Here is a 15,214-nt window from a genome sequence, read left to right on the forward strand (position 1 = left end):
CACACGTTAATAGAACTAGAAAGAATAAATTACATCATTCAAACTGCTGGATTCATGATTGTTGTTCTCCAAGATTGATTAGGACATGTCTTTCTGGTCTTTGCACTTTCCTGCATTCCATAAAAAGAATAATCAACAGTTCATTAATCTTTTGGCTTAGGTCAAAAAGTTTTTAGAAGAATTGTGTCCATGCGTTGTGGGAATCAAAAGAATACTATATGCATATTTCATATCTTTCTGAAGAAAATTTTTGATATAGGTATATGATTCGTTCATTTATTTCTACATATGAGGTATATGCAACACGTGAGGAAATAACCTATATCGAAATTTACACCAAACAGGACATTATTTATTCAAATATGGTTTTTATATGCTGTATATAACAAAAACATAGTCTATTATGTTTTATAGGACTGCTATGAAATATGAGAAGTGATTTATTGACCTACAGTTCGATATCCATCGCACTTTCTTTACAGTAATTCCTCATTTCACTGGAAAATCACTATGGCACACAAATAACTTATCAAACGTACAATATCTGCACTTCACTTTCAGTAATCCACTATTCAACTGACAAAACGTCTAAATGATAATAAAAATACATATCGAAACGACAGCAGTATCAATAGCATTTCTCACAATACTCCATATTTGTTTACGTTTTACAGCGCCCTCGACGGTAGTTAAAACGCTTATGGTGTCATGCTCTGTTCATGATCTCAAAATGATACATGGCAAGTAAAGAACAATGTTACAAATATGTTACGTGGATATCATGGAGCGGGAACATGAAATTTACAAAATGCGGATGTAATTTGGATACGGCACAGGTTCATCCCAAATATCGTATCAGACACGTAATGGTTACAGAAAAATAACACATAACAAAGTTCCCCATTTGATCTCCCAAGAAAACATAACAGATATGTTACTGGTCACCTGGGTAGGAATAGTTGCAAAAAATTAAGGGAGTGATTCTTCATCAGAAAATAGGGTGGACCTTGTGAAATTTTCTTTTCTGAGTCCCCCTGTTCAGTTTTAGCCCGAAAAGCTGTTTTTAATTTTTTTCTTGAGAATCGAAAAACTGACAAGAATGAAATCAAGCAGATATTTTATGCGGGGTACAAATTTTCGGTGCTGTTCTTCTATGATTGAAAGTGCTAGAAAAAGCCACTCCTAAACACTGTTCCGCAAGAAACTTTTTTCCATATCCATATTTCAAAATAAAAGATTAATTTTGGATAGCTTGATCCATTCTTAACAAATAAGGTCTCTTGTAGTTTCTTGGAAAAATTCGCGGTTTTTCAGGAAATAAAAAAAACCGTAAACAAAGTGCATCTTGAATATTTCTGTGTTTGTGCACAGTCATCTTTATGAGTATATAAGACAAAAATGTCAAGAAGATTTTTTGAGAATGGATTAAGTTATCCAAAATTAATTTTTTATTATATGATATGAATATCGAGAAAGTTTCTTGCAAAGCAAGATGGATTTTTCTACCCCTTTCTATCATAGACAAACAGAACCAAAATTTTTTCAATGCCTTCCAGCCCGTATGAAATATCTGCTTGATTTAATACGTGAAAGTTTATTGATTTTCAATAAAAAAAATCAAAAACTGCTTTTCGGGCGCCATCTTCAGGGGGCTGTTTCTAGACAGGGGCACAAAAAAAGCAAAAACCTTCCCTACTTTTTGAATCAACCCCTGAATTGTTTGCAACTATTCATATTATATTATGTATGATATGGCCACAATGTAACTGACGATGACAATTAAATAGGAACGTAATTCATAAAACTCTCTCCTAGGGTTTCATAAAGATTGATCAGGGAATCAACGCTGGACCAACAGAAGACGTCAATTTGTTTTCAATCTATAATTCAGTCATGATCATTCATAATATCATTCTCGCATCAAATTATGTTTAAACGTCCATTAAATTATTCTCAATTGCTACTTGTTCAATATATTCACCAATGAAAAGGTTTCAGTGATTTCGTTTTAGAAATCAAGCGTTGATCGCACATTCAAACCCGCTGTTGAAATATCTTTCTGCGATGTCGTCCTACGAAATTTTGTTCATTAGTTCTGACTTTATACACAAAAGAGCCATTGCTTTCACTTTTTTCAAGCAAAAAAAGTTTCTCTCACCCGAACAATTAGTCGCTGGTGTATAAAGGGTAGGCAAAATTCGTTGTCTACTGAGGGAAACTCGAGAACTATGGCAACTGGAAGAAAACGGATGACACATTCTCGAGCTCTTTTTCAGAGAAACAAAGAATGGTGAAAACCGTTTTTGAGTTATTAGCAAAAAACTAAATTTTAACGATTTCGAAAAGTTCTCATAACTTTTGTGTCTTTAAAGTTACAGATCTGAAACTTGAACCTTCTGGCAGACCCTTTTTTACGTAGAATCCACTGACGAGCACCAAATATTTTTTCATTTCGGAACATTACGTGAACTTTCGTTTTTTTTAAATGCAAACTTTCATTGAATTTGTTAGTTTTGAATTGGAAAAAAAGATTCTGTCTGTAGAATCTACGTATAAAAGTGACTAAGAAGGTAAGTTTCAGATATGTAACTTCAAACACAAAAAAGCTATGAGAACTTTTCGAAATCGTCAAAATACCAATTTTTGGTTATAACTCAAAATCCAGAAGTGATAGGCCGGTTCTGTTTTCAGATTTAGATTAGTCATGAAGAAAGAGCTCGAGAATGTGTCATCCGTTTTCTTCTGGCTGCGATAGTTCTCGAGATTCCCTCAGTAGACAACGAATTTTGCCCTCCTTGTAAATAGAGCCATAGATACGAACTTCTGGACAAACATTTTTTGAATTGTGTTTTAGTGGGAACCGAAGAAACACATCCCAACGATTCAGAATTGGCTTCACCAAAATTTTTCACCCTCACGAAGTTTCAGTATTCAGAGTTCAAAGCGGCCGAAATAAGAGTGAAACAGGAAAATAATAATGATGCACTACTTGTTTAGTTTTTTTTTATATTTAGGGAGAATCAGATGTAAATAGATATTAAAATATCTATGAAATACAAATATTTCAGTTTTTATAATTAGTACAAACAAAATTGTCCCTAAATTTGCCGCCCCCTGAAATCTGCCGCCCTAGGCTGCAGCCTACTCAGCCTCTATGGTAAATCCGCCACTGGGTTTCGGTCTCACATGACCTCGTCAGAGCAACATAGTTTCTTCTCCGATGGTGAACGTTTGGAATTGATGGACTTTTATTCAATACTGGCAAGCGCTACTGAGTACTATCCAGTTACACAAAGCGCCACCCAGTAGGAAATATCATATTACTTTCTAGGGCAGCAGAAAAACATATGCTTGTTGACAAAACTTGTGAGTTCCCTGCTCTCCAAAGCTTCTCTCAGAAATAGTAGGTATCGGGTTCTACGCTATAATTTTAATTTGATCCCTTTTTTAACTATGCTACAAATAGAGGTACAAAATAATGTTATTCACAAGCCTTGTACGAAATTTACCGATTGTTTTCAAAATGATGTAATAAAGGGAAATATATACAGGATGGACAAATAAGACATTGAATGCAACTTCATTTTTTCAAACAGAACATTCTGTATATTTTCTATTGTTGGCTAACTGTTTTTCTCCTGATATCTAATATAAATGTTTATGTGGGTCTATATCTCTCTTATTTTGTGAAGTACAGATGAGTTTCAAACTTTAAAAACCAATTGGCAAGCTCAGTGATCATTTTTTTAATGTGTTAGGCTACGATAAATCGATAAACTGCATTGCTAACGATATGATATGAACATGAACTGAATCAGAACCTGTTAGTTTTATATTTAAAATGTCACCAGAGACATCTATTGATTTAAGGCTGAACAATCATGTCAAGTAACTTAACTCTATGGTCTGAATGACAGATGTGTGTATTCGATGTGATGTAGGCTCAACAAGAGGAGTTAGTCTTTTAGCTGACGCTCGAGAGTTCATGTCGTTTCAATAAACTTTCTAGAATATCCACTATTTTTCTTAACAGGTTATGGGCCCAGGACGAAAGTTTTAGTAGTTTATTTGAGAAACGCGAATTACATCGAGTGCTAAAATGGCCACGAGTTTTTTAACGTGTGTCCCAAAACTGATGGGTCGTGAGAACTATGCAGATTGGGCTTTCGCTCTGCAAAACGTGTTCGTTCTAGAAGGACTCACGGAGTGCATCAGTGGTACGCAAACAGACAATGTGTTAATCGGTAAGGCTAAAGCCAAAATGATTCTTACATTAGACGCTTCGCTTTACATCCATGTGAAAGATTGTGATTCGGCTAAAGAAGTGTGGGACAAACTCAGAAACTTGTACGAGGACAGTGGTTTCGCGCGAAAAATTGGTTTGCTCAGAAAATTAATCTCGTTACGTTTGGACAATTGTGAATCAATGGAACATTATGTGAATCAAGTGATAGACACATCCCAGAAGTTGGATAGATCCGGTTTCAAACTCAGTCAAGAATTGATCGGAAGCTTGATGCTTGCCGGTTTAACGGAAAGATTTGAACCCATGGTGATCGCCATTGAACATTCTGGAATAGACGTTACTGCAGATTCCATTAAGTCCAGGTTGTTGGATATGCACCTAGGTGGCGCTGGTATTGCAGAAAACACTACAGCTGGAGCATTCGCCAACAAAGCTTTCAACAAAGGTAACAGAGGTGGCAGCACCAACAAGAAAAACAAAAACAAAAGTGAGGTTATTTGTTATAAATGCAAGAAAACAGGTCACTTTATGAACAAATGTCCAGAAAACAAAAAGAAGGAAGATTCGAGCAGTGCTTTTAATGCAGTTTTTATCAGTGGAGTATTTAACAAAACGGATTGGTATGTTGATTCAGGATGCAGCATGCATATTACTTCCAGAAAGGACTGGCTGAAAAACATACAGCGAAATCCAGAATTGAAAGAAATTACTGTGGCTAACGATAATAAACTAGCTGTAGATTGCTCAGGTGACATTGAAATAGAAACTGTAGTTGATAAAAAACAGAATCCTATTACAATTCGTGACCTTATGTATGTTCTTGGTATGATGACAAATTTGCTGTCTGTGAGTCAGCTCATCAGAGGAGGAAATACTGTCAAATTTCACCAAAAAGGATGTGATATTTACAACGTGAAAAAGCAATTAGTAGCTACAGCATGTCTAGTAAACAATGTGTATAAGTTAAATTATACTGAAACTAAGTCGACTATGCTAGTAAATATGGCTGTTTCCTTAGAAACATGGCACCGAAGATTTGGTCACTTAAATTACAAGGATCTTAACTTAATGAGAAATGGTCTTGTGAATGGTTTAGATTGCAAAGAAAATTCAAAGAAAAACGAAGTTTGCGAAGTCTGTTGCGAGGGAAAACAATCAAGATATCCATTTAACCATCCGGGAAGCAGAGCAACTTCAGTATTGGAATTGGTTCATGGAGATCTATGTGGACCAATGGAAGTAACATCCCTAGGAGGTTCAAGATATTTTTTCATCTTGGAAGATGATTATACAAAAATGGTCTTTGTATATTTCCTCAAAAGCAAAGATGAGGCCTTCGACAGATTTGTGGAATTCAAAACGTATGTAGAAAATCAGAAGAATTCTAAAATAAAATGTTTCAGGAGCGATCAAGGAACTGAATTTGATTCTAATAAATTCAAAGCATTTTATAAGAAACATGGAATATTACATCAGCAAACAAACGCATATTCACCTCAACAGAATGGAACTTCAGAACGAATGAATCGAACCATTGTTGAGAAGGCTCGTTGCTTATTGTTTGATGCAAATATGAAGAAACTCTTTTGGGCAGAAGCTGTGGCAAGTGCAGTGTACTTAAGAAATCGTTCTGCTGCTTCAGGGATTGATAAAACGCCATATGAAATGTGGTTTAACCAGAAACCTGATGTCACAAGAATAAGAATATTTGGAAGTAAAGCAATGGCCATGATTCCCAAAGAGAAAAGACTAAAATGGGACAAGAAATCAAGAAAAATGGTATTGGTTGGCTACAGTGATAACATTAAAGGATACAGATTGTATGATCCTAGCACAAGGAAGGTGATTGTGAGTAGAGATGCAGTTATAGAAGAAACTCCATCAAGATCAATGATATTAATTGAACCGTCACCAGAACCAGTGGGGGCTCAGGTCAGCGAAAACCAGTTAGCTGAAGAACAATCAGTAGAAGAAGAAGAAGTATCCAATGAAGTGTCATCAGAAATAAGAAAATCAAGTAGGAAGCCAAAACCCAAACTATATGAAGACTATGTCACTTTTGCATGTGCAGGAGTTTGTAATCCAGAAGATCCAGTAACGGTGGAAGAAGTTTTCTCTTCTCCAGATTCTGATCTATGGGAAAAGGCGATGTCCGAGGAAATGCAGTGTTTCGAGACAAATGATGCCTGGGAGCTGGTGGATGATGTTCCAGAGTCTGCAACAATAGTTCCATGCAGGTGGATTTTCAAGAAGAAGACCAGTGAAAGTGGCGGAGTGAAGTATCGTGCGCGGTTAGTGGCGAAAGGGTGCGTACAAAAGTTCGGTATTGACTACAATGATGTATTCTCTCCGGTAGTAAGACATTCTAATTTGCGGTTGTTGTTTTCATTAGCTGTAAGTTTGAACTTGAAAATTGTGCATCTAGATGTTAAGACTGCTTTTTTGAATGGGTCACTTGATCAGCGAATTTATATGAAACAACCAGAAGGTTTTATTGTAGGAGGACAAGAACACAAGTTTTATAAATTGAAAAAGGCTGTTTATGGTCTTAAACAGGCATCTAGAGCCTGGAACCATAAAGTTAATCAAACTCTATCAAAATTAGGCTATAACAGATCGAATCTTGAATATTGTTTATTTATAAAGAAAGATGAAAATTCAGTAAGTTATATTGCATTGTATGTTGATGATTTTTTGGTTTTCTCTAGTAATGAAAGTGAACTTGAGGATTTGAAGATAAAATTAAGTCAAGAATTTGATATCAAAGATTTAGGTGAAGCAAAATTTTTCTTAGGAGTAAGAATAGATAGAAATTACGAAAAAGGCAAAATCTATTTAGATCAAGAACGATATATTGATAAAATATTGTCTAGTTTTGGTATGGAGAATTGTAAAACTGTAAAAACTCCATTAGAAAGCCCTTTGAACTTAGATAAACAACAAAAATCAGATAAAGATTTAAGTAAGTTGCCTTATCAGAAGCTAATAGGGAGTCTTATGTATTTGTCAGTTTTAACCAGGCCTGATATAACATATGCTGTCAATTATTTGAGTCAATTTAATAGTGATTATTCAGAATACCATTGGCAATGTGCAAAAAGGATTTTAAGGTACTTGAAAGGTACAAAACATTTAAAATTAACTTATTCTAAAGATGTAAATTTGAATTTAGAAGGTTATGTAGATTCCGATTGGGGATCTGATAAGTTAGACAGAAAATCATACACAGGCTATGTTTTTAAATGTTCAGATGGTGCAATTTCTTGGAAAAGTTGTAAACAAAAAACTGTGGCATTATCAAGCACCGAGGCTGAATATATGGCCATAAGTGATGCTTCTAAAGAAGCAATTTATTTAAGAAATCTTATGAATGAAATTCATGGTAGCATTAATTGTATAACTTTGTATAATGATAATCAAGGTGCGAACAAATTATGTTACAACCCAGTGTTTCATGAACGTTCTAAACATATAGATCTAAAATACCATTTTATTAGAGATAATATTGAAAGAGAAATTGTTAAAGTTGATTATTTGAGTACAAATGAAATGGTAGCAGATATTTTGACAAAGAGTCTTGGGAATGTCAAGCACTCTTATTTTGTTGAAAATTTAGGATTAAGACATTTTAAATAAGTGGGGGTGTTAGTTTTATATTTAAAATGTCACCAGAGACATCTATTGATTTAAGGCTGAACAATCATGTCAAGTAACTTAACTCTATGGTCTGAATGACAGATGTGTGTATTCGATGTAGGCTCAACAAGAGGAGTTAGTCTTTTAGCTGACGCTCGAGAGTTCATGTCGTTTCAATAAACTTTCTAGAATATCCACTATTTTTCTTAACAGAACCATAATAATATAGTCACATAGTCTGATCAACTTAAGACAACGAAATGAACTAAGAATATTAGATAATGGTGGCCATTTCGAGCAATTTTTTCAGTTGATACCTACTGTTCATTTCATATCATTATACTTATTTGTTTTGTTATTTTTATTGGTTATTGTATTGTTGAGTTTTTATTGAAATACTGATGCTTTAAAGTTGATTATTCGAAAATAATTAATTTTTTAATAAGTTGAGATATTTTTGTATTTTTTTTCTTATTTCCAAGCTTTGACACTATGAGGTTCCCAAAATAGTAAAGACAGACCCACATATGTATATATATTCGGGATCAGGAGAGGAAAGGCCTACCAGAAGAGGGAGTCAGTTCAAGAGGAAACTCCCGGTACTTTTAGTGTTTGGAAAATTTACAAAAATTCTTGTTTTGTCATCTCACTCTTCTATCGAATGTGATGAGAATATACTACACCCCTGCACAGAATCTTTTCATCTTTTCAGAGTATAGGTGCAGCCGGTTGAGTTTATTAACTGGTAAATCTACTTGATGGCAGATTTTTTTGAATTTTATCGTCTGATTTTTTTTTAATCCGAAAAAATACCGACAAAATTGAATTGCAACTCAATAACTTTGTATACTACTGACTTTCGATGCAACTCCATCGGTTATTCATGTATAATGGTTATTGGGCGTCAATTTAATTTTATTGGTAGAATGTTTTGAATATCAAAGAAAAATCAGACTAAAACCGTATGTAGAGTAACAATTCGAAGACAAGAGCAAAATTTCGTGACGACCTCATCATCTTTTTAATATACAGGGTTGGGTATAAGTCTGGACTAAAATTAATATTTGGTCGACCAATAACTCAAAACGGAAACGCTGAAAATGGAATCCACCATTATTTTTGTTTCTTTTATTTCTGTGGGTATCGGAAGAAACATAAAAGTTGTTGAAAAGGTTGAAATCATTAGTTTCGTAACCAACAACTTGAAACACGTTGATAAAGTTTTGATTTTATTAAAAATATTGCATTTTTCCTTCAACTCCTTAGTCTCAACCGAACCGATAGCTAACGGAAAAACGAATCTCACCATAGTCTTAATATGTATTTGATTTAGAATATGTTTTTTCTTGTTTTTGAAAGATTTTTTTTTGAGGTCCTGATAATCGAGAATGATAATAATGTTGGGTAGGGTTGGAGTTTTTTCAGCCCTTTCCAAGGTAGCACAGGGTCATCGATTTGGAAAACCCCTGAACGACCTGTGATAGTTCCATCAACCTCGGAATTCCTTCCAGCGCACCCTATTTTTGCTACATCTACTGGACTGTAATTATTCTATTTTGAATCGATTCTTTATCTTATCACCCAAAGAATTTTAGCTTGTACCTGTATTTGTTCGCATTTAGTTCAGAACATGGGGTGATAATTCAAACTTAGTTAAATGAGTTCTTTAAATGTGCCTCAGTTTTGACACTAAATGGTTTTTTTTTAATTATATTTAATCATGAGATTACTTTTTAGGCTGATAATAAATAAAAAACGTATTGATTTTACAATATGGTAACATTTATTTATAGGAATTCACCTCAAACCGAGATGAATCATCACAATAACATGCAGAGCGGAAATATTGTAGAAAAAATCAACAAAGACTGATATGATATAATACAATGGTAATTCGATGATGTAGGACATCTAGGTGCTATCAATAAATTATTTTCAGGGGACTAACGTTTCACGATCACCTATTGAAATAATCTATTGGTATTTGTTCGCGTCTGGGTCTGGATTCCTTTCGTTGTACTCCAAAGATCTGAGGATGGCATCTGGAATTGGGGGTGGAGTTGGTAGATGAGCACCTTGTGGCTGGAATCCATTCTCGTTGGCGATCCATTGGAGAACGATCGGAGAACCGTCTGGAGCTGTGTATTGAACTTGACCGCGGACTTCTTCAGCCTCTGTTTCCGGATTTCCAGCATTTTTCAGTACACCTTCTTCGGAAGATGCGATTCCGTTGCCTGTTTCGTAGGAAGACCTGAAGGAACCATCATAGTTCACCTCTTGATTTTGACTGATGATTGGAATTTGTTCCTTTCCAGTCAGTTGGGCTGCCTTGGCGATTGCCAAAAAACAAACTGATGCGATCTGCAAGAGGAGAAAATAGGGTGCCATTTTAGTTTGATTTTCTCTCAAAGTTACCATAAATACTATTCTTACATACAAAAAGAGTACTTCTTTGTCAAGAGGGTTCCTATTCTTTATTCCACGCTGTGCGAAAAAGTTAAATTCCTCGAAATTGGTGGAGAAAATGTCTATTATTTAGCCGATGAAAATTATCCATAATACCTTGATCTTTACCTGAAGATGTTACTCTGATATCGAAACACGTGTTGTGGTTAAATAACTCATGTTATTTAACATCATATCATTCTTTAGTTCATTATATGCAATGTGAACGAACGTTTATTTTTAATACTTATTCCCATATTTCTGGTCCACAAATTTTCGGGTACCTTAATTATTGGTCAATTATTATAATATTGGCAAGCGTGTCGACATTGACACATGATGACCGATTGTTTCTCTGTCAAGTGGAATCTACCGAAACAGAAACTTTTCTTTCTATTAATTCATAAAAAGGTTTGAATACTCATTTAGGTACAAGAAGAATATTGCTCCTAACATGTGCGCAGAATGCTTTTTCCGCATGCAAAAACTCATCCGAACTCCGCTTTGTACTATGATTCTTTTTTGTGCTCGGAAAAGTGACACTTCTCTTAACAAGTGCGGAAAATGATGCTTCTCGCACGCGAGTGCTCTTGACTGAACGCATGTTTATTCTCCATTTTCCTTCATATATATATATATACAGGGTGTATTTAAAGATAAAGGTTTTTTTAACACAACTGGTCAAAATGAAGCGTTCCACCAAAAATTTCTTATATAAAACTTTCAAAATGCCAAATTTGAATAAAAATTGAAAATGATTACTTAATTAGTTCCTAATACGACCCTAGATCATTTTTATCTGAATTATTTCAAAGGAATGGAAAAAATTTATCTCCTGCTGTCTGACTCAACCATTTCGTTTAGGATATCGACCTGTTCGATTTTTACGTGGGAATGAAAATAGAAAATTAGGATTGCCGAATTTTTCACACGATTTTATTACTAACACCATTTTATGAAATGACTTATTTCGGTACCAACTGACAGAAAAAGACTTAGGACGCAATTGTAAAAAAATAAAATATTAGAGTTCAAAATCTCAGTAATAAAATTCGTTTAAATTATTCAAAAATATTTTCACAATGGGCATCACAATCTTCTTTTTATTCGAACCCTCCAATAATCGTTGTGAAAATGGTATAAAATAGGGTAACAGCAATAGCACTTTGTCAACATATAAGCACTTTCAATAAAATGTCTCAATTTTCTACATTTTTTTCACCCTAAATTGCACGATACAGCAGTTATTTCAAGTGACCTGATGCAACGAAGATTATAGAGTTAGGTTAGGTAACTCTATAATCTAGCTAACTCTATAATCTTTGGATGCAAGATGCAACAAATAAGATAAACTCGCAAGTACTGAACCATATGTTTATGTTTTGTTTCGTTTCGTTTCGTTTTTCCGATGCTGGAGTCACCTTCCACAGTCCCGTACTTGAAATTTTGTCGAAATTCTAGGGGTTGTAGCTCAGCCATCTTCAATATTTTATATGGATAATTTAATGGTATTCTGATTTCGAAACACTACAACTGTCATAATTCATCTGATGGGTGCTTTTTTGACGTAGGTCACCTTTTCCGACAAATATCATGGTTGTAATGGTTTCCATTAATGATTATATCTCTTGAAAACCGTTCTAAGTGAATGTATTATTTTTTTAAACTGCATTTACAGGCTTCTTCAAATTTTCAGATCACTCTACAGTTGGTCCGAAAGACACAATGTAAATCATTCAAAATGGCATGCCCCGAACTTTTTTGTGTGTTAAATATCTTAGTATGTAGTCTTAATTTTTATGTGAACATTTTAGTCCTGAAATGAAAAATATTTAATCATCATTTAAAGCCCAAAATGTTTTCATAAAAATTAAGACAACCCACTAATGTGTCTAATAGACAGAAAAAGTTCAGGGCATTTGAAAAAGTTGAGCTATTTCAATTTTTTGAAATGATTCTCGAAAAATTGTAGTCTTCCGAATCAACTGCTTAGAGATTCGAAAAACTGCAGAATACTTGAAAAATATTTGGGAATTCAGTAAAGAAATCATATAAAGGTAAAGGTTCATCTCTAATGGTTTTCAAGATATGATCTCTGATGTCTAATGAAAAGCATGAAATTTCACTCAAAAAATAGCCTACGTCAAAAAGAGACACAGATATATTATTTAATGAGGGGTTTATTTCGAAATCATAATTTAATGTAGATTCAGAAGATGATATAAGAACTGGGTATTCTCTTTCGAAGAAGCACGCTGGTATCGTGTTTTTTCACTTTCGTACCACCCTATAAGGCCAAAAATAATTTGAGTTTAGGCTCTGAATAAAATCGATTCCTAGTCCAAAATTTCTAAGAGTTATCGACCGATCGTACACTGTTGATTCACTTTGTATATAACAAAAGATTTTGCTACAGATAAATGATGCTGCAGTATTACAAATACCCTTTCTGTTCTCTTCTTCATGGCCGGCATATGTCGTACTTTCACCAATTACCTATTGTTTGGCATTCGATTAGGAAAAAAATCTGTTTCGCAAGATTCGACAATTCGAATCGAGATATTTATCACCTGGCTTTCAATGATCTTATTCATCACTTCAAGTATATTCTCCCAATAAAATCGACAAAAATTGATTTACTGTTGAATATGAATATTTTGAAAATTATCGCTCAAATAAATAACTGTTTTAGTTTTGTAAAAGAGAGAGAATGGAAGCACCAGAAATGTTGGAGCTGAAGGTAGTTAGCTGGAATCGGAATTTGTATGCAAAAGACAGCGAGTTATAGAGTCAATTTGAAGATTTTCATCAACTATTGGCCACATCAATCCAATAGTTATGTTGTTTTCAGCAAAAATAGTCATTATTGAATTCCAGCTAAGAATTGATCAGGAAATCGAATGCGATTGAAAATGTTCAATCAATGACCAATTTTTTCGAAATACAATTTCTCAATTCTGCTGTAAAATAGTCAGCATTGAGGTAAGGAAATAAACATTTCAAATTAAAGAAAACCCAATTCGATCAATCATGTTGAAATTGTGAAGGAAAGAACTTCTGCCACACAGTTTTGTGGAGGATTTAAAGTACAATAGTTTTCATTTCTCATTTTGGCTAATTGAAAGTATATAATCTACTTCTTTTATTGACACAGCTTTATGCCCAATTTTCTACCCACTCTATTGTGAATAAAAACTGAAAATGACACAATTGATCAAATTAAGATTAGATCGAATGAAAATATAGTACCTAATCAATGCACATGTAAAACTATAATCTGGTTCTGTGTCTGATTGTGAACCCCAGTTGTTTTTCTTACGCCAATTTTTCCAATTTTGAATCGATGTGGCCGAAACTCGATGAAACTCCATAATTGAATAGAAAGCAGATTTACTATATTATTTTCACAAAAATGAGTTTTCAAACTACGACAAGCGTTTGTGTGTTTATCTTCACCCACCTGTAGATTCATTGTGATAGCGAAACACTTGTCGTGGTTTGAAAACTCATTTTTGTGAAAATCATAGCTATAATCCTCTTTCAGGCCAATTTTGTCAATGGTTGGGAGTAGCTCAAAGTATCAAATACTTTTTGGATGTATTAACATCCAGAAAGTGTTTGCAATAATATTCGCAAAAGTCTGTTTTTTTCAAGGAAGCTTTGGTCTTATGGGCATGGCATTACTTTAAAATTCAGAAGATTATCTTTAAGAAATCGGTAGCTCATTCAATGGGTTTGGATGAACGAAAATTAGTATTCAAAAATCCATCGCAGCAAATGTAAGAGAAGGAAGGTTTTTAGTATTAGCTTAAGAAATATTATTTCCATGCATTTCCAGTCAATAGAAGATTTCAATTTCCATATATCGACAGTATGGACATGTAAACTGTGGGGTAAATTTCAAAAAGTGTTTACTTTTGCTGTGAAATATCAGATTATGCATCATTTCTCAAAAATCAGCCCCAAAATTTCATGAAAAACAGTCAGAGTCACTGGGGTTGGCAATGTTATGTCTCAATTAAGAAATGTTCATCAAGTAATAGTTTATCGAAATAATTAACTCTCAAATTGTATCAATAACATTTCTCTTGATCCAAAAATATACTGTTTTATTGATTCCAGCGAACAGAAAAATGATAACAAAAACAAGTCAATACATTTGAAAAATAACCTCAATTTTGCAACTACATTGAACACAAATAAAAAATATTTGATGAAATAGACACTCATATCTACAAATTTGTTGTTTATGTTGCTGATTAAGTATACTTATTTCTCAAATAATGCAGCAGAAATAAGTTTTGTTGTATGTAACGATAGTGGAGAAATAAAAATTTAACAAGTTATATGGATAAAATCAAATAATATTTATTAACCAAATATTTTGAAAATTTGAAGATAAAACTTGCGAGAACATGTTGAACGAATTTTATAAAAATTGCTACGGCTTCTCTGGAAAATGAGGCTTGTTAAGAAACTTCTGAATAGATGAAAACGATCCCATTGAAAAATTACGGTAGATCATGAAGAAAACTTCCATACAACATAATATTTTCGAAGCAAAATGTGGGTACTCACCAATAGTCTCATTATTTCTTTTTGCGAATGTATCTATCGCGACTGTTCAATGATTACAGTGCAGACATTCACTCCGCAATTATTTATAGGAGAGTCTCTGAATGAAGCCTCCTTCAAACTCAAGCTTCGCCTATTTCTTATGCAATTCTTCTCCAGCGCTTCTTACTAACCCATACCCGAAATTATTCATTCAAAGGTATGTCTATGCGAAACTAGTTACCGAGTTCGAAAATTATAGACTATGTTCTAAATGGTTAACCTGACAGTGACTTTACACCTTCAAATATAATTTTGTGTGTTGCTAAATTC

General features: G+C 33.9%; 1 protein-coding gene across 1 annotated transcript; it reads right to left on the minus strand.

Moving 5' to 3' along the window:
* Positions 1–9,642: 9,642 nt before the first annotated feature.
* LOC123311490 (endocuticle structural glycoprotein SgAbd-2-like) lies at positions 9,643–15,012 on the minus strand. Its single transcript, XM_044895505.1, has 2 exons — positions 14,906–15,012; positions 9,643–10,243 (listed from the first exon to the last, which is right to left on the minus strand). The coding sequence occupies exons 1-2, from the start codon at positions 14,915–14,917 to the stop codon at positions 9,857–9,859; spliced, it is 399 nt and encodes a 132-aa protein (XP_044751440.1). The 5' UTR covers positions 14,918–15,012; the 3' UTR covers positions 9,643–9,856.
* Positions 15,013–15,214: the final 202 nt, after the last annotated feature.

This window comes from Coccinella septempunctata, chromosome 4 (assembly GCF_907165205.1).
Source record: "Coccinella septempunctata chromosome 4, icCocSept1.1, whole genome shotgun sequence".
NCBI classification, from domain to species: Eukaryota; Metazoa; Arthropoda; class Insecta; order Coleoptera; family Coccinellidae; genus Coccinella; species Coccinella septempunctata.